The sequence below is a fragment of the Notolepis coatsorum genome, assembly GCF_963971535.1.
Source record: "Notolepis coatsorum genome assembly, chromosome: 5".
In the NCBI taxonomy this organism is placed as follows: Eukaryota; Metazoa; Chordata; class Actinopteri; order Aulopiformes; family Paralepididae; genus Notolepis; species Notolepis coatsorum.
In genome coordinates this window covers 204977528-205000963 of record NC_140169.1, presented here as the reverse complement: position 1 = coordinate 205000963, position 23436 = coordinate 204977528, and the positions used below count along the sequence as shown (strand labels likewise).

General features: G+C 42.4%; 1 protein-coding gene across 3 annotated transcripts in view; it reads right to left on the bottom strand.

Moving 5' to 3' along the window:
- Positions 1–676: 676 nt before the first annotated feature.
- gsk3ba (glycogen synthase kinase 3 beta-a) overlaps positions 677–23436 on the bottom strand; it is a 157699-nt gene continuing 134939 nt past the window's right edge. For 2 of the 3 annotated variants that reach the window (XM_084315152.1, XM_084315150.1), the window contains 8 exons: positions 22735–22845; positions 22245–22375; positions 15953–16059; positions 12218–12315; positions 11829–11936; positions 7582–7768; positions 4176–4271; positions 677–3280 (listed from right to left, as the gene is read on the bottom strand). In XM_084315152.1, the coding sequence (XP_084171278.1) occupies positions 3210–3280; positions 4176–4271; positions 7582–7768; positions 11829–11936; positions 12218–12315; positions 15953–16059; positions 22245–22375; positions 22735–22845 (909 nt within the window). In that variant the 3' untranslated portion in view covers positions 677–3209. The remainder of the gene's footprint in view (positions 3281–4175; positions 4272–7581; positions 7769–11828; positions 11937–12217; positions 12316–15952; positions 16060–22244; positions 22376–22734; positions 22846–23436) is intronic. The other variant, XM_084315151.1, reaches the window with a different exon arrangement.

Below are 23436 nucleotides of genomic sequence, written 5' to 3'. Positions count from 1 at the left end.
ATTAACGGTATCCGTCGTTATGTCACAGGAACATGTGAGCACTGAGACGAAGGAGGAAGGGAGCAAGGCGGTGGTCGGCATTGAGGGTCCAACTTCATTCAAAGTGGAAGAGTGTGAGAGCGACGAGGACACTGAACAGCACCGGGGCAGTCACAATGCAGAGGAGAGCGATGGAGGGAAGGAGAGAAGGAAGGGAGGGAGGGGAGGAGGAAGGGAGGCGAGGAGGAAGGGAGGCGAGGAGGAAGGAACGGAGGAGAGGAGGAAGGAACGGTGGGGGAAGGGGTGGGGGCAAGGCGAATGTGTATGAAAGCAAAGGCACTCCAAACTATTTAGATACACTATACATGACTAGTTTCTCGATACAATAATACAGGTTAATAACAGCTTGTCATCTACCATACTGTACAGGTAAGGATTGAACTATATGGCTGGATAGAAGCTCATCATCATCATCATCGTCATCATCATCTACAATATCCATAAACAACGTCAGTTTTCGCCCTGATTCTTTTTAGATTATTTTTTTGTAATGTTCTATCCCCCCCTCCCCCCCTCCCCATTGTAATCGTCTTTGTTTTTGCTCATAAACGGTACATGGGTCTGCATATATATATATATATATATATATATATATATATATATATATATATATATATATATATATATATATCGCCACACACACACACATATACCTTGAACACAACATGTAAAAATAACAGATAATCGAACAAACATAAAAAAAAATCAAAACAACAAACGTACAAGTCAGGATTTTGGTGAGGAGCATTTAGAGCTGTATGTACAAATTCTGCTGTTGTGGTTTTTATTTTCTTTCTTCGTTTTTTCTCTCCTTTTTTTCTTTTTCTTTTTTAACCGTAGTAGTAGTGAATCTTCTCTGGTAGTAGACAGGCTGTACCGAGTGGCTCTAGTGGGTGTGGCGACAAGACGAGGAGAGAAAGAGAGAGAGAAAGAGGGGAAGTATGCTTGACTAAACATTTAGTCGAGTGGTCACGATATACGAGAGAGGGTCTCCTCCCCTGAACACCCACAGGACTCCACTCCCGATAAGAAACAAAAGTAGAGAGAAGAGACCGGAGGGTCGAGTCGGGAGGAGAGACGTGTCCCCCTACGGACGCTGAATTGTCACAGCCGCAGCAGCAAAAAAAAATTATAATAATTGATACCTTGATAAGGTAATCTGTTACTTTTCTCCATGCGGTGGAAACGTGTCAGTGTTTCTCCTTCAGTTAGCTCAATAAAAGCTTAGCGTTCCTCGTCCACGGGAAGTCCAAAGCAAACTAATCAACTTCTTTTCAGCGACGCAGCCGAAAGTATAGTATATTTTTCTTGGTTTAGCCGGTAGGAATTCCATTGTGATATGACAGCAGTACAATCATGTCATGGCACCTGGTCTTTCCCTCATCCAATTTCCGTCATGTATATTATTTTGTATAATACTACATAAAGAAAACAACTAATGTATACTGTTGAGGACGGTATTGTAGAAATGCTTACCCCGGTATGGCTCCAAGACGCTATACCTTAAAATACGGTATGCCACAGCCCTAATTTGAATTAAGTATAGGAACGCATGCTAACAAACTTTTTTTTAGTTTTTTTTTCAATTCACCAAGGAGCCAGAAAATTGCAGAAACCTTTTCCCAACACGTTGTGACAAGTGCCTTTCGATGAAAAATAACAGACTCAAATTCTAATTGTCGAGGTATTTCCTTTTGACAAGACATAAAAAGGACACGCTAGAGACGCCCCCTTGTGAGGCACACACGCTAGAGACGCCCCCTTGTGAGGCACACACGCTAGAGACGCCCCCTTGTGAGGCACACACGCTAGAGACGCCCCCTTGTGAGGCACACACGCTAGAGACGCCCCCTTGTGAGGCACACACGCTAGAGACGCCCCCTTGTGAGGCACACACGCTAGAGACGCCCCCTTGTGAGGCACACACGCTAGAGACGCCCCCTTGTGAGGCACACACGCTAGAGACGCCCCCTTGTGAGGCACACACGCTAGAGACGCCCCCTTGCTCTAATGTCTTCACAGCAGCAAATATTGCTACTGCTCTGTCAGTAATGAGCTCACCGATAAATGATTTCTGAACCATTGAAGTTAATATACATATATCTATATATACTTTTTATACATAAGGAAAAGTAATATATAAACCGTGTAATGTATGTATGCGTGTATGTTTTCGTATTCATATGTATAGAATATTATACAAGCACACAGGGGAACTGAGATACGTACAGGTCACATCTGCCGCGCGTGTCATAAGTCCCGGGAAATCTTTGCCCAGGACATATAAAACCAAAATAAAAACAAAGGTTGAATAAAACAGTTCATCTAACCATTTAAAACTGAAAAATAACTGAATCTTCTCCTACCAAAGTGGACTTCTCGTTTCCATATACACCAGGATCTTCATGCATTCATGTCTTTTTGTGTGTGTGTGTATGTATGTATGTATGTATGTATGTATGTATGTATGTATGTATGTATGTGTGTGTGTGTGTGTGTGTGTGTGTGTGTGTGTATGTGTGTACGCGTGCGTGAGCCTCATGCCTAGTCAGTGGAACTGGAGGTCAATGTGAATGTGAAAGGTCAAAGTTGAGGAGTGAGGAAGTTGCCCCTGGGTGATCCTAAACCACTCAGGCCATGCACTACAGGACCAACCAGGGGGGGGGGGGGGTCGGCCAGGGGTCAAGGGGTGGGGCAGGGGGCGAGGGGCTGGGGTCAGAGGTCAAATGATGAGGAAGTAGATAAAGAGGGGACGGGAGGGGGTTAAATACAGACATCTCAGGACTTAATCACTTCTTTTTTCTTTTCTTTTCTCTACAGATTGTCCATTTACAAACATTAGCAGGCTAAGTATACGATGTGAATACATGTACAGCGGTGTACTTTTAGAACGAGTACAGTCGACAGCCTCCCTCCCACCTCCACGTCTTCAGCGGTGCAGGAAGGAGAAACAGCTGGATGATGGCCGGTCAGGGGTAAGGAGGCAGATATGGGACGTTTGTTTTGTAGTAGTGGTGGTGGGGTGGGGCTGTTTGCCAGCTGTTGAAACCCCTGGCTGTGTCAGCATCACCGCTGCAGTCAGGGCAGCTCACCCTCCTCCCCCTGGCCTGGGTGGAGGGAGGAGCCGGGTGGGGTGGGGTGGGGGGGGGGGGGGGGGGGGGGGGCTAGGTTCAGGAGGTAGAGTTGGAGGCGGAGGCTGAGGCGGTGGTGGTGCTGGGTCCTCTCTCTGTGCCACTGCCGTCTAGAAGGGAAACATGAGGAGGAGAGGTGAGGGTTAATCTTTTTACTATACAGTTAGAACACAAAGACCAGAGTGAGAGATGGAGAGAAGAGGAGAGAAAAGAGGAGAGAAGATAAGAAGAGTAGAGAGGAGAAGAGTAGAGAAAAGAGAAGAAGAGTAGAGAAAAGAGGAAAAGAGGAGAGAAGAGGAGAGAAAAGAGGAGAAGAGAAGAAGAGTAGATAAGAGGAAATGAGAAGAGAAGGAGAAGAGATGAAGAGTAGAGAAGAGAATAAAATTTGAGAAAAGTAGAGAAGATAAGAAAATATAAGAGAACAGAAGAAAAGATAAGAAGAAAAGAGAGGAAGAGAAAATAAGAAGAAAATAGAAGAGAAGAAAGAAGGTGAGAAGAGAAAATGAGGGAGGAGAAGAGAAGGTTACCTTACTAATTCACTGTCAGGCAGTTGAAGGAAGTAGGAGATGGAGAGCAATAGAGAGAAAGATGAGGACAGAAGGAGGAAGAGAAAGAGTCCATGAGAGAAAGACAGGAGACAGACAGATCAGGAGAGAGGAATAAACAGACAAGATACACAGAGAGACGGACAGACAGACAGAGAGACAGACAAACAAAACAGACATACAAAGAGAGAGACAGCCAGATAGTCAGGACAGAGAGAGGCAGATAGACATACAGAGAGAGAGAGACAAACAAAACAGAGACAGACATACAAAGAGAGACAGTCAGATACAGGACAGAGAGACAGACACGACATAGAAAGACAGATAGACTGACAGAGAGAGACAGACATACAAGATGGAGAAAGAGAGAGAGAGACAGACAGACAGGACAGAGACAGACAAGACGGAGAAAGAGAGAGACAGACAAGACAGAGAGAGGTGGGCAGACAGACAGGTGTACCTGTAGTTGCAGAGGCGTTGGTAGGGGTGGAGGCAGCAGCCTGGCGGGCGTGGGCAGGGATGAGGATGGAGGCCAGGGAGGGGTTACTAGACAACTCTGAGAGAAGAAGACCAGAAGACAAGTTAGCTTCAGAGAAGACGACCAGAAGACAAGTTCGCTTCAGAGAAGACTACAAGTTAGCTTCAGAGAAGAAGACAAGTTAGCTTCAGAGAAGACAAGTTAGCTTCAGAGAAGAAGACAAGTTAGCTTCAGAGAAGACAAGTTAGCTTCAGAGAAGAAGACAAGTTAGCTTCAGAGAAGAAGACAAGTCAGCTTCAGAGAAGAAGACAAGTTAGCTTCAGAGAAGACCAGAAGACAAGTTAGCTTCAGAGAAGAAGACAAGTTAGCTTCAGAGAAGAAGACAAGTTAGCTTCAGAGAAGAAGACCAGAAGACAAGTTAGCTTCAGAGAAGAAGACAAGTTAACTTCAGAGAAGAAGACAAGTTAGCTTCAGAGAAGAAGACAAGTTAGCTTCAGAGAAGAAGACAAGTTAGTTTCAGAGAAGACAAGTTAACTTCAGAGAAGAAGACAAGTCAGCTTCAGAGAAGAAGACAAGTTAGCTTCAGAGAAGAAGACAAGTTAGCTTCAGAGAAGAAGACAAGTTAGCTTCAGAGAAGAAGACAAGTTAGCTTCAGAGAAGAAGACAAGTTAACGTCAGAAAAGAAGACAAGTTAGCTTCAGAAAAGAAGACAAGTTAGCTTCAGAGAAGAAGACAAGTTAACTTCAGAAAAGAAGACAAGTTAGCTTCAGAAAAGACAAGTTAGCTTCAGAAAAGAAGACAAGTTAGCTTCAGATAAGAAGACAAGTTAACTTCAGAAAAGAAGACAAGTTAACTTCAGAGAAGAAGACAAGTTAGTTTCAGAGAAGAAGACAAGTTAGTTTCAGAGAAGACCAGAAAACAAGTTAGCTTCAGAGAAGAAGACCAGAAGACAAGTTAGCTTCAGAAAAGAAGACAAGTTAGCTTCAGAAAAGAAGACAAGTTAGCTTCAGAGAAGACAAGTTAGCTTCAGAGAAGAAGACAAGTTAGCTTCAGAGAAGCAGACAAGTTAGCTTCAGAAAAGAAGACAAGTTAGCTTCAGAAAAGACGACCAGAACACAAGTTAGCTTCAGAAAAGAAGACCAGAAGACAAGTTAGCTTCAGAGAAGACGACCAGAAGACAAGTTAGCTTCAGAAAAGAAGACCAGAAGACAAGTTAGCTTAAGAAAAGAAGACCAGAAGACAAGTTAGCGTCAGAGAAGACAAGTTAGTTTCAGAGAAGACCAGAAGACAAGTTAGCTTCAGAAAAGAAGACAAGTTAGCTTCAGAGAATAAGACAAGTTAGCCTCAGAAAAGAAGACGAGTTAGCTTCAGAGAAGAAGACAAGTTAGCCTCAGAAAAGAAGACGAGTTAGCTTCAGAGAAGAATACAAGTTAGCTTCAGAGAAGAAGACAAGTTAGCTTAAGAAAAGAAGACAAGTTAGCTTAAGAAAAGAAGACAAGTTAGCTTCAGAGAAGAAGACAAGTTAGCTTAAGAAAAGAAGACAAGTTAGCTTCAGAGAAGAAGACAAGTTAGCTTCAGAAAAGAAGACAAGTTAGCTTCAGAAAAGAAGACAAGTTAGCTTCAGAAAAGAAGACAAGTCAGCTTCAGAAAAGAAGACCAGAAGACAAGTCAGCTTCAGAGAAGACAAGTTAGCTTCAGAGAAGATGATAGTGATCGGGTGCACTAGTTAAATTGTAAAGTCAGGAGTCAGGACTAATAAATGTATTCCCAGGGATTCCTTATTGGCTTGGGATATCTGGATTTTCTCTTCCACCGGAATGGGGTCTTTCCCATAAAATTACATATAACATCTACCTCATTCATGCATGCATGAAAAAGTGAGCACATTCATCTGACACCATCTCCCAGATGGGGCACAAGCTCTTCAGCAAGGTGGAGGGATCGCTGGAGAGCATAACATCTGTTATGAACTCTTATTGAGTGAGTCAAACTAAGATCAGCGGTGCAGAAATGACATATGGACAGTTCTGTCACCTTGCTTCTTCTGTGGAGAGATGTTTTAAGTATATACTGATAGATTTATAATCTGTATTATTGGAGTTCATGAAGAACGTGAGGAGTCTACTTCCAAGGGACAGTGGCAGTAGAGCAGTCGTCTGGTAATCGGAAGGTTCTCCCGGTTCGATCCTCCACTTAACCCATAACTGCTCCACAATGAGCCGGTTGGCACATTGCGTTGCCTTTGCCATCGGTGTGTGAATGTGTGAGTGAATGAGTGAATGTGAGGCATAAGTTGTAAAGCGCTTTGGATAAAAACTGTTAAATAAATGCAGTCCATTTAACCAGTAAAAAGGGAGGATGATGTCTCAGAGATGCAACACATGGATTGAATCAGACTTTCGGTGTGAGAATTGTGTTGCCATATTAGAGTGCGAGACCATCCGATATCCTTCGTTCATACACAATGATGTGTATGTTTCATGCAACCTGGCAACGCAAAGAGAAAATAAATTGCACAAATCTCTCTCCACCTGGCTACTAGTGTGAATCATTTTCCTTTTTAACTGCAACGCTAACAAACACCTCATGAGTTGTTTACGGCAGATTTCACTTCCTCTCTACGAGATCAATTTACAATTTAACCAGTTGTGGATTTGAAAGTGTAGCACTCAACACTTTGATGAACATTGTTACTCAGCTGATAAGAGTTGTGCCCTTCCTGATGACTTGTCGTACAGAACTTGTAAGTCGCTTTGGATAAAAGCGGCAGCTAAATGACACTTTTATCCAAAGCGACTTATAAATGTAAATGTAATGGCTCAGTCTAGCTGGCTGTATAGCTGGACCGGCGGTGCTTGGCTGATGTCCTTGATGCATTTGCAGTTGAAAAGCAAGCAGCCTACTATTGGAACATGGCAGAGGAAGATAGTATCTAAAGCAAATTCATCCCTGGATGTCTGCAACCTTTATGGCTCACTCCTATTGGACTGATGTGCGTAGCTTGAGAAATAACCAAGAACACGTCTAAACATTCAGAATAGGGATGTTCGATATTGGCTTTTTTACCGATATTGTCCAACTCTTAATTTCCGATACAGATATTAACTGATACCGATATATGCAGGGTCCCCCCAAAATCGGAATAATTTCAGGTAATTAACATTACATATCTCTTGTCGTGGAATTAACACAACATTATGCATACTTTTCACAATAAATAAAATAAGAATTTGTTCTTACTTGCTTGCCTGGGTAAACATTTTTGAAAACAGATCCTACCGATATTTTCCAATAACATTTGGATGCCAATATCGGCTGATAATATCGGTAGGCCGATAATATCGGACATCCCTAATTCAGAAGGAGAGCGCTGGCGAGGAGGACCTACCCTGGGTGGTGAAGTTGAAGAGGGAGGGCTTCTCCCTCCCGTTGGGCAGCTTGACGTTGGGGTCGCGGAGCTCGTCGAAGAAGGAGTGAGCGCAGGCCTCCAGCGGGGTGAGGCGCGCAGTGGGCGTGTACTCCAGCAGGCGGGAACACAGGGCGATGGCCTCGGGGGGCGTGCGCGGCCGGAACACCTAAACACCAGTCACGGACAACCACAGGAATCAACTGGCCAATCGCGGATAGGAGGTGGAATCAAGTCGACGATCATTTTGCGACTATTCTAAAAAAGGGGGAGTTGGGGTGAATGCATGCCGGTGGATGGATGTGGGTGGGGGTTGGGGTGGGGGTGGTACGGGCGGACGGCTGGGGATTAAAGGAATGGCACAGTAGTTCCCATGGCTATACTATCTAATAATATTCAACTCTAAAAGGTAAAGTGTAGTCAGCATTAGTAGCCTAACATTCTATTAAACTATTACAACTATTAGGCTTACATGATGAGCGCTGCTCATCTATTCCAGTTCATAGCCTGGTCCGATGTAGTGGCCTATTCTAAACACAGAGAGTTAAAAGCACCACTCAGTGATCCGCCGCGGTCGCGGCATTTTCCGCAAACATTATTGGTCGGCGTTGTAGCCAACGAGTGTATGTTTCCAACGATACCTCACGTGGGGGGGGGGGGGGGGGGGGGTACGAATAAGGGAACTAGGTGAAAGTTGATGAGCGAAAACCAGAAGTGATTCAGACTCCAGAACACACGGCGGTGTCGTGAGTTTTACTCTGACGTCTCTCAAAGACCCATTTGTGAATGGGTTTTTATACAATTTGGACCTGTACTACATAAGACTTCAGGCTATGGAACCGCAGTGTTTTCCAGCTTATACCTCTATGCTGGAATATTGAAATATGGAATCTTGCAACCACTACAGAAAAATGTGAGTACACAAGTTCAACTCAAGTTCAGACCTCTGTTACTCTCTATTTCATTAGCACTAAAAGTGATTTTCCTTTTTTGCATTAGTAACTTCAGAATGTTATCTTTCAAAAGAGACCAGGCTCATGCATGTGCTATAAGTATAAAGTATAAAGCTAAGCTTTGCAAAGAAAGTATGCAGTCCTCAAGTTTAAGTAAAATAATTGCCACTTTTCTGGGTGCCTGTTAAGAGGTTAATTAGTAATGCTTGAATAAATAAACTTGAACATAAGCTTAAATATTTGACCATCTGTGTAAATAAACATGTAAATCAAATTAATTCAAATAACACAAATCAACTGAACGTTCTACATAAAACATCTAAACGTTCAGCGCCGTCATCTCGCCAGCTCAGGTAAAAGCATATATATTTATATATATTTATGTCTTTAGAGTATATTTAGAGTATTATCTTTAGTAATCTGAGCAATACTAAGGTACCGAGGTTCAGCCCTGCAACAGGGCTTCACACTCTTGACTAAATGCTGTTCCACACAACAGCCACAAGGCGGAGTCTGAGAGGCAGCCACGAGGGCCCACCGACTGCCGATTGGCCCGATCGCATCGTCCAATGCCAGAGCGGCGGGGGCGGGGCTGCAGGCAGGCAGACAGGAAGAGGGAGCGTTCCATTTAAAGATGGGAGCAGGGAAAGCACCCCGCCACACGACACCTACCGCACGGCCTGCAGGCGACCTGCTGTCCACCCGTCAATCATTTACATCACATCCTGAGCAGGATGGACCTTATTATTACACAGTAGCTGTTGTCCAACATTCACAGCCTTACTGCTCCTGAAGACAAGTGTTCCTGGTCACTGATCCAGAGTCAGCTTCAGTGTGTTCGATTGAATAAGGTCCTGAAGATAAGTGATGTTGGTCACTGATCTAGAGTCAGCTTCAGTCTGTTAGATTGAATAATGTCCTGAAGATAAGTGATGTTGGTCACTGATCTAGAGTCAGCTTCAGTCTGTTAGATTGAATAATGTCATGAAGACAAGTGTTCCTGGTCACTGATCTAGAGTCAGCTTCAGTCTGTTAGTTTGAATAATGTCATGAAGACAAGTGTTCCTGGTCACTGATCTAGAGTCAGCATCAGTCTGTTAGTTTGAATAATGTCATGAAGACAAGTGTTCCTGGTCACTGATCCAGAGTCAGCTTCAGTCTGTTAGTTTGAATAATGTCATGAAGACAAGTGTTCCTGGTCACTGACCAGCAATGCGTTTTGTCCATTTATAATCTGGAGCAATAAAGGCTGGAATCAGACTCTAACCTGAAAACACCTCTACAGAGTAATCAAGGTGACAGTATACTGAGAACACCTCTCCACAGAGTAGTCAAGGTGACAGTATACTGAGAACACCTCTCCACATAGTAGTCAAGGTGACAGTATACTGAGAACACCTCTCCACATAGTAGTCAAGGTGACAGTATACTGAGAACACCTCTCCACAGAGTAGTCAAGGTGACAGTATACTGAGAACACCTCTCCACATAGTAGTCAAGGTGACAGTATACTGAGAACACCTCTCCACAGAGTAGTCAAGGTGACAGTATACTGAGAACACCTCTACAGAGTAGTCAAGGTGACAGTATACTGAGAACACCTCTCCACATAGTAGTCAAGGTGACAGTATACTGAGAACACCTCTCCACAGAGTAGTCAAGGTGACAGTATACTGAGAACACCTCTACAGAGTAGTCAAGGTGACAGTATACTGAGAACACCTCTACAGAGTAGTCAAGGTGACAGTATACTGAGAACACCTCTACAGAGTAGTCAAGGTGACAGTATACTGAAAACACCTCTCCACATAGTAGTCAAGGTGACAGTATACTGAAAACACCTCTACAGAGTAATCAAGGTGACAGTATACTGAGAACACCTCTCTACAGAGTAATCAAGGTGACAGTATACTGAGAACACCTCTCTACAGAGTAGTCAAGGTGACAGTATACTGAGAACACCTCTCTACAGAGTAGTCAAGGTGACAGTATACTGAAAACACCTCTACAGAGTAGTCAAGGTGACAATATACTGAAAACACCCATTCAGCTAGCTAGCTGATGAACACTGGTAGAGAATCTGACTAGTTCAGCTAGCTAGCTGGTGAACACTGGTAGATAATCTGACTAGGTCAGCTAGCTAGCTGGTGAACACGGGTAGATAATCTGACTAGTTCAGCTAGCTAGCAGGTGAACACTGGTAGATAATCTGACTAGTTCAGCTAGCTAGCAGGTGAACACTGGTAGATAATCTGACTAGTTCAGCTAGCTAGCTGGTGAACACTGGTAGATAATCTGACTAGTTCAGCTAGCTAGCTGGTAGGGGTGTAAAGGTACACGTATCCGTACCGAACCGTTTCAGTACTGGACCTAAGGTTCAGTACGGCTGTGTACCGAACGAATACAGCGGTATGTTAACCACTAACAACCGCCCCCACCGGGGGCTGTTTTTTTCACAATCTAATATAATTATTTAAAAAAAATGTATTTAACAAATCAATTATTAATTTCAATATAGAATATTCGTTGACAGCCCTACAAGTACAATTAGTTACTGCACACTACATCACCCCTGAGTGGAACATGGAAAGCCAAACTTTCCCCCACTGTACCGAAAACCCGTACCGAACCGCGACTTCAAAACCGAGGTACGTACCGTACCGTGGTTTTTGTCTACCGTTACACCCCTACTAGCTGGTGAACACTGGTAGATAATCTGACCAGTTCAGCTAGCTAGCAAGTGAACACTGTGATGGCCGTCAATGCAGAGCTTTATCAAGGTTTATGTGTGCCAAGATGGGGGCCTGACTGTAAACTAGGGATGTTCGATATTGGCTTTTTTACCGATGTCCGATATACCGATATTGTCCAACTCTTCATGTCCGATACCGATATCAACCGATACCGATATATGCGGGGTTTCCCCCCCAAAAAAACAGAATAATCTCAGGTAATTAACATTACATATCTCTTGTCGTGGAATTAACATTATGCATACTTTTGACAATAAATAAAATAACAATTTGTTCTTACTTAAATAAAGGTTAAATACATGTAAAAAAAAAAAAAAAAAAAAAAATGTAATGCCAATATCAGACATCCCTACTGTAAACGTTTGGGAACCACTGCTCCAGTCTATATCCCTTTTGTGTCAATGGGCAGATGACTCACTAAGACTAGCAGGTGAGATGAGCACTGAAATGGCAGGGGAGGGAGGGAGGGATAGTGGGAGGGAGGGAGGGATGGGTCTTAAGAGTAGTAAAAAGCTTCCTGTACCTGTTGACTCACCTTTGTCCAAGGATGTGCTTTGATCTGGGGGAACTTGAACTCTGTGTAGTTGGGGTTCATCTCTCGGATCTGCTCTCTAGTAGGGGTGCCCAGAACCTGGAGCAAAAAGAGAGGGAGAGAGGTACGGGAGAGGAGGCAGTCAGGATGAAGAGGGCATAGGAAAAAATTTGGGGGGACCAAGACGTAGAAACGGATGGAGAGGGAGAAGGAAAGTTGGACAAGACGAATTAATTAATTTCATGTTTAAATTACTAGACACTTTGACAAAGCATGTTGAGGTTGGTACATGAAGACACTTTGACAGCATGTTGAGGTCGGTATGTGAAGACACTTTGACAGCATGTTGAGGTTGATTTATGAAGGCCCGAATAAAGTACCTTGATAATTTCCACCAACTGATCCACTCCGCTATCGCCAGGGAAGATTGGTTGTCCTAGCAACAGCTCTGCCAACACACAGCCAGCTGACCACACATCTGCAAGGGGGGGGGCAACAACAAGAAAAGGAAGTGAGGGACAACAACACCAGATTTTCACAACAGCAACTGTAGTAGTAAACGTACCTATACTAGAGGTGTAGTAATAATAAATGTACCTATACTAGAAGTGTAGTAGTAATAAACGTACCTATACTAGAGGTGTAGTAGTAATAATAAACGTACCTATACTAGAAGTGTAGTAATAATAAACGTACCTATACTAGAAGTGTAGTAGTAATAATAAACGTACCTATACTAGAGGTGTAGTAGTAATAATAAACGTACCTATACTAGAGGTGTAGTAGTAGTAATAATAAACGTACCTATAATAGAGGTGTAGTAGTAATAAACGTACCTATACTAGAGGTGTAGTAGTAATAATAAACGTACCTATACTAGAGGTGTAGTAGTAATAATAAACGTACCTATACTAGAAGTGTAGTAGTAATAATAAACATACCTATACTAGAGGTGTAGTAGTAATAATAAACGTACCTATACTAGAGGTGTAGTAGTAATAATAAACATACCTATACTAGAGGTGTAGTAGTAATAATAAACGTACCTATACTAGAGGTGTAGTAGTAGTAATAATAAACGTACCTATACTAGAGGTGTAGTAGTAATAATAAACGTACCTATACTAGAGGTGTAGTAATAATAAACGTACCTATACTAGAGGTGTAGTAGTAATAATAAACATACCTATACTAGAGGTGTAGTAGTAATAATAAACGTACCTATACTAGAGGTGTAGTAGTAGTAATAATAAACGTACCTATACTAGAAGTGTAGTAGTAATAATAAACATACCTATACTAGAGGTGTAGTAGTAATAATAAACGTACCTATACTAGAGGTGTAGTAGTAGTAATAATAAACGTACCTATACTAGAGGTGTAGTAGTAATAATAAACGTACCTATACTAGAGGTGTAGTAATAATAAACGTACCTATACTAGAGGTGTAGTAGTAATAATAAACGTACCTATACTAGATGTGTAGTAGTAATAAACGTACCTATACTAGAGGTGTAGTAGTAATAATAATAATAAACGTACCTATACTAGAGGTGTAGTAGTAATAATAATAAACGTACCTATACTAGAGGTGTAGTAGTAATAATAAACATACCTATACTAGAGGTGTAGTAGTAATAATAATAAACGTACCTATACTAGAGGTGTAGTAGTAATACTAATAAACATACCTATACTAGAGGTGTAGTAGTAATAATAATAAATGTACCTATACTAGAGGTGTAGTAGTAATAATAATAAATGTACCTATACTAGAGGTGTAGTAGAAATAATAAACGTACCTATACTAGAGGTGTAGTAGTAGTAATAATAAACATACCTATACTAGAGGTGTAGTAATAATAATAAACTTACCTATACTAGAGGTGTAGTAGTAATAATAATAAACGTACCTATACTAGAGGTGTAGTAGTAGTAATAATAATAAACGTACCTATACTAGAGGTGTAGTAGTAATAATAATAAACATACCTATACTAGAGGTGTAGTAGTAATAAACGTACATATACTAGAGGTGTAGTAGTAATAATAATAAACATACCTATACTAGAGGTGTAGTAGAAGTAATAATAAACGTACCTATACTAGAGGTGTAGTAATAATAATAAACGTACCTATACTAGAGGTGTAGTAGAAATACTAATAAACATACCTATACTAGAGGTGTAGTAGTAATAAACGTACCTATACTAGAGGTGTAGTAGTAATAATAAACGTACCTATACTAGAGGTGTAGTAGTAATAAACGTACCTATACTAGAGGTGTAGTAGAAATAATAATAAACGTACCTATACTAGAGGTGTAGTAGTAATAATAATAAACGTACCTAAACTAAAGGTGTAGTAGTAATAATAATAAACGTACCTATACTAGAGGTGTAGTAATAATAATAAACGTACCTATACTAGAGGTGTAGTAGTAGTAATAATAAACGTACCTATACTAGAGGTGTAGTAGTAATAATAATAATAAACGTACCTATACTAGAGGTGTAGTAGTAATAATAAACGTACCTATACTAGAGGTGTAGTAGTAATAATAAACATACCTATACTAGAGGTGTAGTAGTATTAATAATAAACGTACCTATACTAGAGGTGTAGTAGTAATAATAATAAACGTACCTATACTAGAGGTGTAGTAGTAGTAATAATAAACGTACCTATACTAGAGGTGTAGTAGTAATAATAAACGTACCTATACTAGAGGTGTAGTAGTAGTAATAATAAACGTACCTATACTAGAGGTGTAGTAGTAATAATAAACATACCTATACTAGAGGTGTAGTAGTATTAATAATAAACGTACCGATACTAGAGGTGTAGTAGTAGTAATAATAAACGTACCTATACTAGAGGTGTAGTAGTAATAATAATAAATGTTCCTATACTAGAGGTGTAGTAGTAATAATAAACGTACCTATACTAGAGGTGTAGTAGTAGTAATAATAAACGTACCTATACTAGAGGTGTAGTAGTAATAATAAACGTACCTATACTAGAGGTGTAGTAGTAATAATAAACGTACCTATACTAGAGGTGTAGTAGTAATAATAAACGTACCTATACTAGAGGTGTAGTAGTAATAATAATAAACGTACCTATACTAGAGGTGTAGTAGTAATAATAAACGTACCTATACTAGAGGTGTAGTAGTAATAATAAACGTACCTATACTAGCGGTGTAGTAGTAGTAATAATAAACGTACCTATACTAGAGGTGTAGTAGTAGTAATAATAATAAACGTACCTATACTAGAGGTGTAGTAGAAATAATAAACGTACCTATACTAGGTGTAGTAGTAATAATAATAAACGTACCTATACTAGAGGTGTAGTAGTAGTAATAATAATAAACGTACCTATACTAGAGGTGTAGTAGTAATAATAATAAACGTACCTATACTAGAGGTGTAGTAGTAATAATAATAAACGTACCTATACTAGAGGTGTAGTAGTAATAATAATAAACGTACCTATACTAGAGGTGTAGTAGTAATAATAATAAACGTACCTATACTAGAGGTGTAGTAGTAATAAACGTACCTATACTAGAGGTGTAGTAGTAATAAACGTACCTATACTAGAGGTGTAGTAGTAATAATAATAAACGTACCTATACTAGAGGTGTAGTAGTAATAAACGTACCTATACTAGAGGTGTAGTAGTAATAATAATAAACGTACCTATACTAGAGGTGTAGTAGTAATAATAATAAACGTACCTATACTAGAGGTGTAGTAGTAATAATAATAAACGTACCTATACTAGAGGTGTAGTAGTAATAATAATAAACGTACCTATACTAGAGGTGTAGTAGTAATAAACGTACCTATACTAGAGGTGTAGTAGTAATAAACGTACCTATACTAGAGGTGTAGTAGTAATAATAATAAACGTACCTATACTAGAGGTGTAGTAGTAATAAACGTACCTATACTAGAGGTGTAGTAGTAATAAACGTACCTATACTAGAGGTGTAGTAGTAATAAACGTACCTATACTAGAGGTGTAGTAGTAATAAACGTACCTATACTAGAGGTGTAGTAGTAATAAACGTACCTATACTAGAGGTGTAGTAGTAATAAACGTACCTATACTAGAGGTGTAGTCCGTGGCACCAAAAATTAGCTCAGGAGCTCGGTAGTAGCGGGAACAGATGTAGGACACGTTAGGCTCCCCACGGACCAGCTGTTTAGCACTGTACACAACACACATCATCATCATCATCACCTTCATCATCATCTACAGATTGTTATTTGTGCATAACTTGACACTTTCACATTCGTCCCATGGAGAGGGAGAGCTTCTCTGTACCTGAAATCTAAGGCCATGGTTAGACTAGGTGTTTTTGTTTTTGTTTTGTTGCTGAATGAATACGTTTGCTGTCCCAGTTAAATAGAAATGCCGCTTTGGCAGGAAAACGCGTTGCCCTACTGACAACGCTGAAAAGGTGTTTTCGTTTTGGATACTCGCCAAAACTCGCAGACAACGTGTCATGTAATCTGCGCGGAGCCGTTGTTGCTCAACGCCCATGTGCAGTAGATACCGACATCTGCGTGCCCTCACCAACGTCCGGTGACGACAGAGCTGTCCCAAATAGCTGCAGCTACCATGTGTTGTCAAGTTATTGTTATAAGGACCCCAGTCCAAGCTACAACAGTCTGCATTTCCTTAACAATTGTTTGTATTGAGCCGTATTGTATTGTACCCATTCTGCAATATGTTAAATAAAGTTTACATCCATTCATTCTGCTAGCATTAACGATTGCATGAGCAGCTGGCTAACGTGAGCTAACGTTAGCTATCAGACCCTGTTAGCTCAGAGCTCCTTTTCCAATCTTAACAAGCATTAAACAAAATGGCCCAGTCATCTATTCACCTTTGTTTAATACATGAGGCGTTGTCTAATGTTATCTAGCTACTGATAGCTCCTGATATCATCAGTTTGGTGCTGGCTGGCTAACGTGAGCTAACGTTAGCTGCTAGCCACAATGCTATACTGTTGTACTGGCATATTCCATTCACGTTAGCATGTAGCTAACAACATCTGAGATCTTTTTGTGAGACTAAACTATCCGCTCTTGGTGGTCAATTGTGTTGATGTTAGTTTTGTTTCATCAACAAATGAGAGGCAGAACACAGTGAATGTATCCGTTTTGTTTATTGCACTTTTATTGCACTTTCTTTGCTCAAAAATAAGTGCTACATTGGCTAAATAGCTCACGGAGGCATTTAAAGATGGTGGCTTGTTGATTTGTTTGCAGGAAGTGTATTGGCACATCCAAGGTAACTACCTCCCCGCGCATGCTCAGTGCTGAATTCGAGACGCGATCCGTTGCGGTCTGACCACGCCTCGTTCTGACAAAACAAAAGTGCTCAGATCGCAAAACAAATGTCTAACTCGGCTGTCACTACATTGCGCTCTGGAAAGCGAAACTAATCTTGAAAACGAAACGAAAACACCCTGTGTGTAACCGACGCCTAAGTGTGATGTCACTAATAGGTTGATAGGTTGAACCTATCATGGTCCAATATGTGGTAACGTATTACCTCTATCTTCAGCTACACAGAAGTCACAGTAGTAGGTATTGACATGTCTTGAAAGAATATTAGATGGCTGGTAAATGGCTTTTTTTTTTTTTTTTTTTTTTTTTTTAATATAGCGCTTTTATCCAAAGTGCTTTACAATTTGTTCCTCACATTTTACCCATTCACTCACACATTCACACACCGACGGCGGAGGCAACCATGCAAGGTGCCAACCTGCTCATCGGGAGCAATTAGGGGTTAAGTATCTTGCTCAAGGACACATCGACACGCTGCCCAGGAGGAGCGGGAATCGAATCAGGAACCTCCGGATTGCCAGACGACTGCTCTACCTCCCGAGCCACTGTCACCCCAATTGGCTGCAGACTTAAAATTCCTGCTAAATATCAATGGGTGCTCATTTCCAATGTGTTAGTTAAAAGGTGTAGAGATGCTGCTAAGCCATTTTCAGTAGTTTATTGAAGGATTTGGTGAAAAAACATTTATACAAATTATTATTCAATATAGAACATTTGTGAGTGTTTGAAATACATCTGGAGGGGATGTTTAACACAGAATGTAGATGGGCCACCTGACTGTTTTGTTTGTTAGGTTGAAAGTATAATTTCAAGGTGTCCCATTGTCCATATTTTTCATCTTGGCTTCTCGTGATTAAACTGCAACATGGTTTTTTTCCTCTGCATCAGGGCCAAACAATGTGTTTGTACAATTCTCTCTGCTGGCAACAGCCTATTTACAAGCCGAGGAAAACCCTGGAGCTAAATACCAGTCTGACCTCACTGAGCGGAGACTGGGAGGGCGGTCCTGGCTTTGATTCCATCTCTGATTTTGCCATTGGTCTTTTATGATAAAGGTAAACTTAAGACAGATAACAAGGTGCTATAGATAACATTTTATGTAGTCATCTTTTTATTTATTTAGTATCTTTTATTTAATTTTACAGCTTTTAGAAAGTAAAGGAAGCTAGGCTAATGGTCTGTATCTGCTTCCATTCCTTTGTGCTAAGCTAGGCTAGCTTGCAGCCGGATAGTGTTCTACTGAGCGCACAGAGAGGAAACTGGTATCCATCTTCTTGTCTGACTCTGGAGAAGACGGTAAGCACATTTCACATAATGTTGGCGTCTTCCTTTAGGATAACCCTGAGAACTCCTTGTTACCCTGAGAACTCCTTGTTACCCTGAGAACTCCTTGTTACCCTGAGAACTCCTTGTTACCCTGAGAACTCCTTGTTACCCTGAGAACTCCTGGTTACCCTGAGAACTCCTGGTTAACCTGAGAACTCCTGGTTACCCTGAGAACTCCTGGTTACCCTGAGAACTCCTTGTTATGCTGAGAACTCCTTGTTACCCTGAGAACTCCTTGTTACGCTGAGAACTCCTTGTTACCCTGAGAACTCCTTGTTACGCTGAGAACTCCTTGTTACGCTGAGAACTCCTTGTTACACTGATAACTCCTTGTTACTCTCAGCACTCCTCGTTACCCTGAGAACTCCTTGTTACGCTGAGAACTCCTTGTTACACTGATAACTCCTTGTTACTCTCAGCACTCCTTGTTACGCTGAGAACTCCTTGTTACTCTCAGCACTCCTTGTTACCCTCAGAACTCCTTGTTACCCTCAGCTCCTTGTTACCCTCAGCTCCTCGTTACCCTCAGCTCCTTGTTACCCTCAGCTCCTTGTCCCTCAGCTCCTTGTTACCCTCAGCTCCTTGTTACCCTCAGCTTCTTGTTACCCTCAGCACTCCTTGTTACCCTCAGAACTCCTTGTTACCCTCAGCTCCTTGTTACCCTCAGCTCCTCGTTACCCTCAGCACTCCTTGTTACCCTCAGCTCCTTGTTACCCTCAGCTCCTTGTTACCCTCAGCTTCTTGTTACCCTCAGCTCCTTGTTACCCTCAGCTTCTTGTTACCCTCAGCTCCTTGTTACCCTCAGCTCCTTGTTACCCTCAGCTCCTTGTTACCCTCAGCTCCTTGTTACCCTCAGCACCTTGTTACCCTCAGCTCCTTGTTACCCTCAGCTTCTTGTTACCCTCAGCTCCTTGTTACCCTCAGCTCCTTGTTACCCTCAGCACTCCTTGTTACCCTCAGCTCCTTGTTACCCTCAGCTTCTTGTTACCCTCAGCTCCTTGTTACCCTCAGCTCCTTGTTACCCTCAGCTCCTTGTTACCCTCAGCACATTGTTACCCTCAGCTCCTTGTTACCCTCAGCTTCTTGTTACCCTCAGCTCCTTGTTACCCTCAGCTCCTTGTTACCCTCAGCACTCCTTGTTACCCTCAGCTCCTTGTTACCCTCAGCTCCTTGTTACCCTCAGCTCCTTGTTACCCTCAGCTTCTTGTTACCCTCAGCTCCTTGTTACCCTCAGCTCCTTGTTACCCTCAGCACCTTGTTACCCTCAGAACTCCTTGTTACCCTCAGCTTCTTGTTACCCTCAGCACCTTGTTACCCTCAGCTCCTTGTTACCCTCAGCTTCTTGTTACCCTCAGCTCCTTGTTACCCTCAGCACCTTGTTACCCTCAGCTCCTTGTTACCCTCAGCACCTTGTTACCCTCAGCTCCTTGTTACCCTCAGCTTCTTGTTACCCTCAGCTCCTTGTTACCCTCAGCTCCTTGTTACCCTCAGCACCTTGTTACCCTCAGCTCCTTGTTACCCTCAGCTCCTTGTTACCCTCAGCACCTTGTTACCCTCAGCTTCTTGTTACCCTCAGCTCCTTGTTACCCTCAGCACCTTGTTACCCTCAGCACCTTGTTACCCTCAGCTCCTTGTTACCCTCAGCTCCTTGTTACCCTCAGCTCCTTGTTACCCTCAGCTCCTTGTTACCCTCAGCACCTTGTTACCCTCAGCTCCTTGTTACCCTCAGCTTCTTGTTACCCTCAGCACTCCTTGTTACCCTCAGAACTCCTTGTTACCCTCAGCTCCTTGTTACCCTCAGCTTCTTGTTACCCTCAGCTCCTTGTTACCCTCAGCTCCTTGTTACCCTCAGCTCCTTGTTACCCTCAGCTTCTTGTTACCCTCAGAACTCCTTGTTACCCTCAGCTCCTTGTTACCCTCAGCTTCTTGTTACCCTCAGCTCCTTGTTACCCTCAGCTCCTTGTTACCCTCAGCTCCTTGTTACCCTCAGCACCTTGTTACCCTCAGCTCCTTGTTACCCTCAGCTCCTTGTTACCCTCAGCACCTTGTTACCCTCAGCTCCTTGTTACCCTCAGCTCCTTGTTACCCTCAGCACCTTGTTACCCTCAGCTCCTTGTTACCCTCAGCTCCTTGTTACCCTCAGCACCTTGTTACCCTCAGCTCCTTGTTACCCTCAGCTCCTTGTTACCCTCAGCACCTTGTTACCCTCAGCTCCTTGTTACCCTCAGCTCCTTGTTACCCTCAGCACCTTGTTACCCTCAGCTCCTTGTTACCCTCAGCTCCTTGTTACCCTCAGCACCTTGTTACCCTCAGCTCCTTGTTACCCTCAGCTCCTTGTTACCCTCAGCACCTTGTTACCCTCAGCTCCTTGTTACCCTCAGCTCCTTGTTACCCTCAGCTCCTTGTTACCCTCAGCTCCTTGTTACCCTCAGCTCCTTGTTACCCTCAGCTCCTTGTTACCCTCAGCACTCCTTGTTACCCTCAGCTCCTTGTTACCCTCAGCTCCTTGTTACCCTCAGCACCTTGTTACCCTCAGCTCCTTGTTACCCTCAGCTCCTTGTTACCCTCAGCTCCTTGTTACCCTCAGCTCCTTGTTACCCTCAGCTCCTTGTTACCCTCAGCTCCTTGTTACCCTCAGCTCCTTGTTACCCTCAGCACTCCTTGTTACCCTCAGCTCCTTGTTACCCTCAGCTCCTTGTTACCCTCAGCACCTTGTTACCCTCAGCTCCTTGTTACCCTCAGCTCCTTGTTACCCTCAGCTCCTTGTTACCCTCAGCACTCCTTGTTACCCTCAGCTCCTTGTTACCCTCAGCACTCCTTGTTACCCTCAGCTCCTTGTTACCCTCAGCACTCCTTGTTACCCTCAGCTCCTTGTTACCCTCAGCTCCTTGTTACCCTCAGCTCCTTGTTACCCTCAGCTCCTTGTTACCCTCAGCTCCTTGTTACCCTCAGCTTCTTGTTACCCTCAGCTCCTTGTTACCCTCAGCTCCTTGTTACCCTCAGCTCCTTGTTACCCTCAGCTTCTTGTTACCCTCAGCTCCTTGTTACCCTCAGCTCCTTGTTACCCTCAGCTCCTTGTTACCCTCAGCACTCCTTGTTACCCTCAGCTAGGGCTGGGGGCGATATGGCCTAAAAATAAAATCTCCGATTTGTTCACACCACATCCGATTTACGATCGATTCGAATCGATTTTTTTCTCTCTTAAAAACTAAAAACGCCAAGGAAATCATTTGTTTTTATTTGACAAAAAAATTATCAAACCAAGATGAATTTCCCGATTGAAGTGCAAACCTAACTTTCACCAATCTTCACTTAAAAAACAATTAACAATTATAATATATATATATAAAGGTTACCCTTGATCAAACAAAGATGAATGTCCCTATTGGGATTAATAGTGCAATAACTTGCTTTTTCACCAAACTTCACTTAAAACAAATATCATCAAACAAGAATACATTTCCCTATTGTGATTAATAAAGTGCAAATCTAACTTTCACCAAACATCACTTTTTGTAAAATAAAAGGTGACTATTGGATTTTTTTTTTAAATCGACCTAAATCATGAATTCGAATTAATAGATAAATCGATTAATCGCCCAGCCCTACCCTCAGCACTCCTTGTTACCCTCAGCACCTCATTACCCTCAGCACTCAGACTCCAAACAGCTTGGGTTGACATGGTCCTCTGAACCCAGGAGGCGGGTCTTACCTGCCAAAGTCACAGAGTTTGAGGACAGCGGTCTCTGGGTCCAGCAGCAGGTTCTGAGGCTTGATGTCTCGATGACAGATCCCAAAGGAATGAATGTAGGCCAGGCTCCTGAACAACTGGTACATGTACAACTACACACACACGTTCACGCACACACACACGTTCACACACACACACACACGTTACAATTGCATGCATGCACGCACTTCTTCCACAGCCCTGGTTATATGCAGCAGTAGTGGTGGTTATGGGTAATGTTGGTTGTAGTACCACAGCCCTGCTCGCATCTTATTTACATGAATAAAAGGTTTCACTCTAATAAGAACATTTGCAGTATAATACAGTACATTGTCTTACTCTTTGGCCCAATATATACATAAATAAAACAAGATTTGACATTAAGTCACAACACTCCCTCAGGCTATGGCATGCTGACACATACTGGGCATTATGTCTCTCTCTCTCTCTCTGTCTCTCTGTGTCTCTCTACCTTGACGTAGACCATAGGCAGGGTCTGCTTGGCCCGGCTGTAGTGTCTGGCCACTCTGTACACCGTCTCAGGAACGTAGTCCAGAACCAGATTCAGATACACCTCATCTTTCTGGAGAGAGAGAGAGAAAAAAGTGAGAGAGAGAGAGAGAGAGAGAGAGAGAGAGAGAGAGAGAGAGAGAGAGAGAGAGAGAGAGAGAGAGAGAGAGAGAGAGAGAGAGAGAGAGAGAGAGAGAGGGGTGTATGTGAAAGAGAGTGTGGGAGAGAGAGGGGGGGGGTGGTGTATGTGAAAGAGAGAGAGGGGGGGGGGGGATTAGTGGCAGCACACATACAGTACACATGTGCAAGTACTATAACCCACATGGATTTGACCCGTGTGGGAAACCAAACATCTACTAGTCAGTCAGGGGAGATATTAGGCTTACTAGGCTTCAGGCTAAGGGAGATATTAGGCTTAGTAGGCTTCAGGCTAAGGGGGATATTAGACTTACTAGGCTTCAGGCTAAGGGGGATATTAGGCTTACTAGGCTTCAGACCAGACTACACAGCGGCACCAGGTCTCCTGCTTTTTGTTTCACGGCTCTATTTTGAAACACTCGTGAAGATGTCTTGGTGGACGGACACACAAAAACACAATGAATACACAGGACATCCTGCCAATGTGAGACCTAAATAAGTGTGTGTGTGTGTGTGTGTGGGGGGG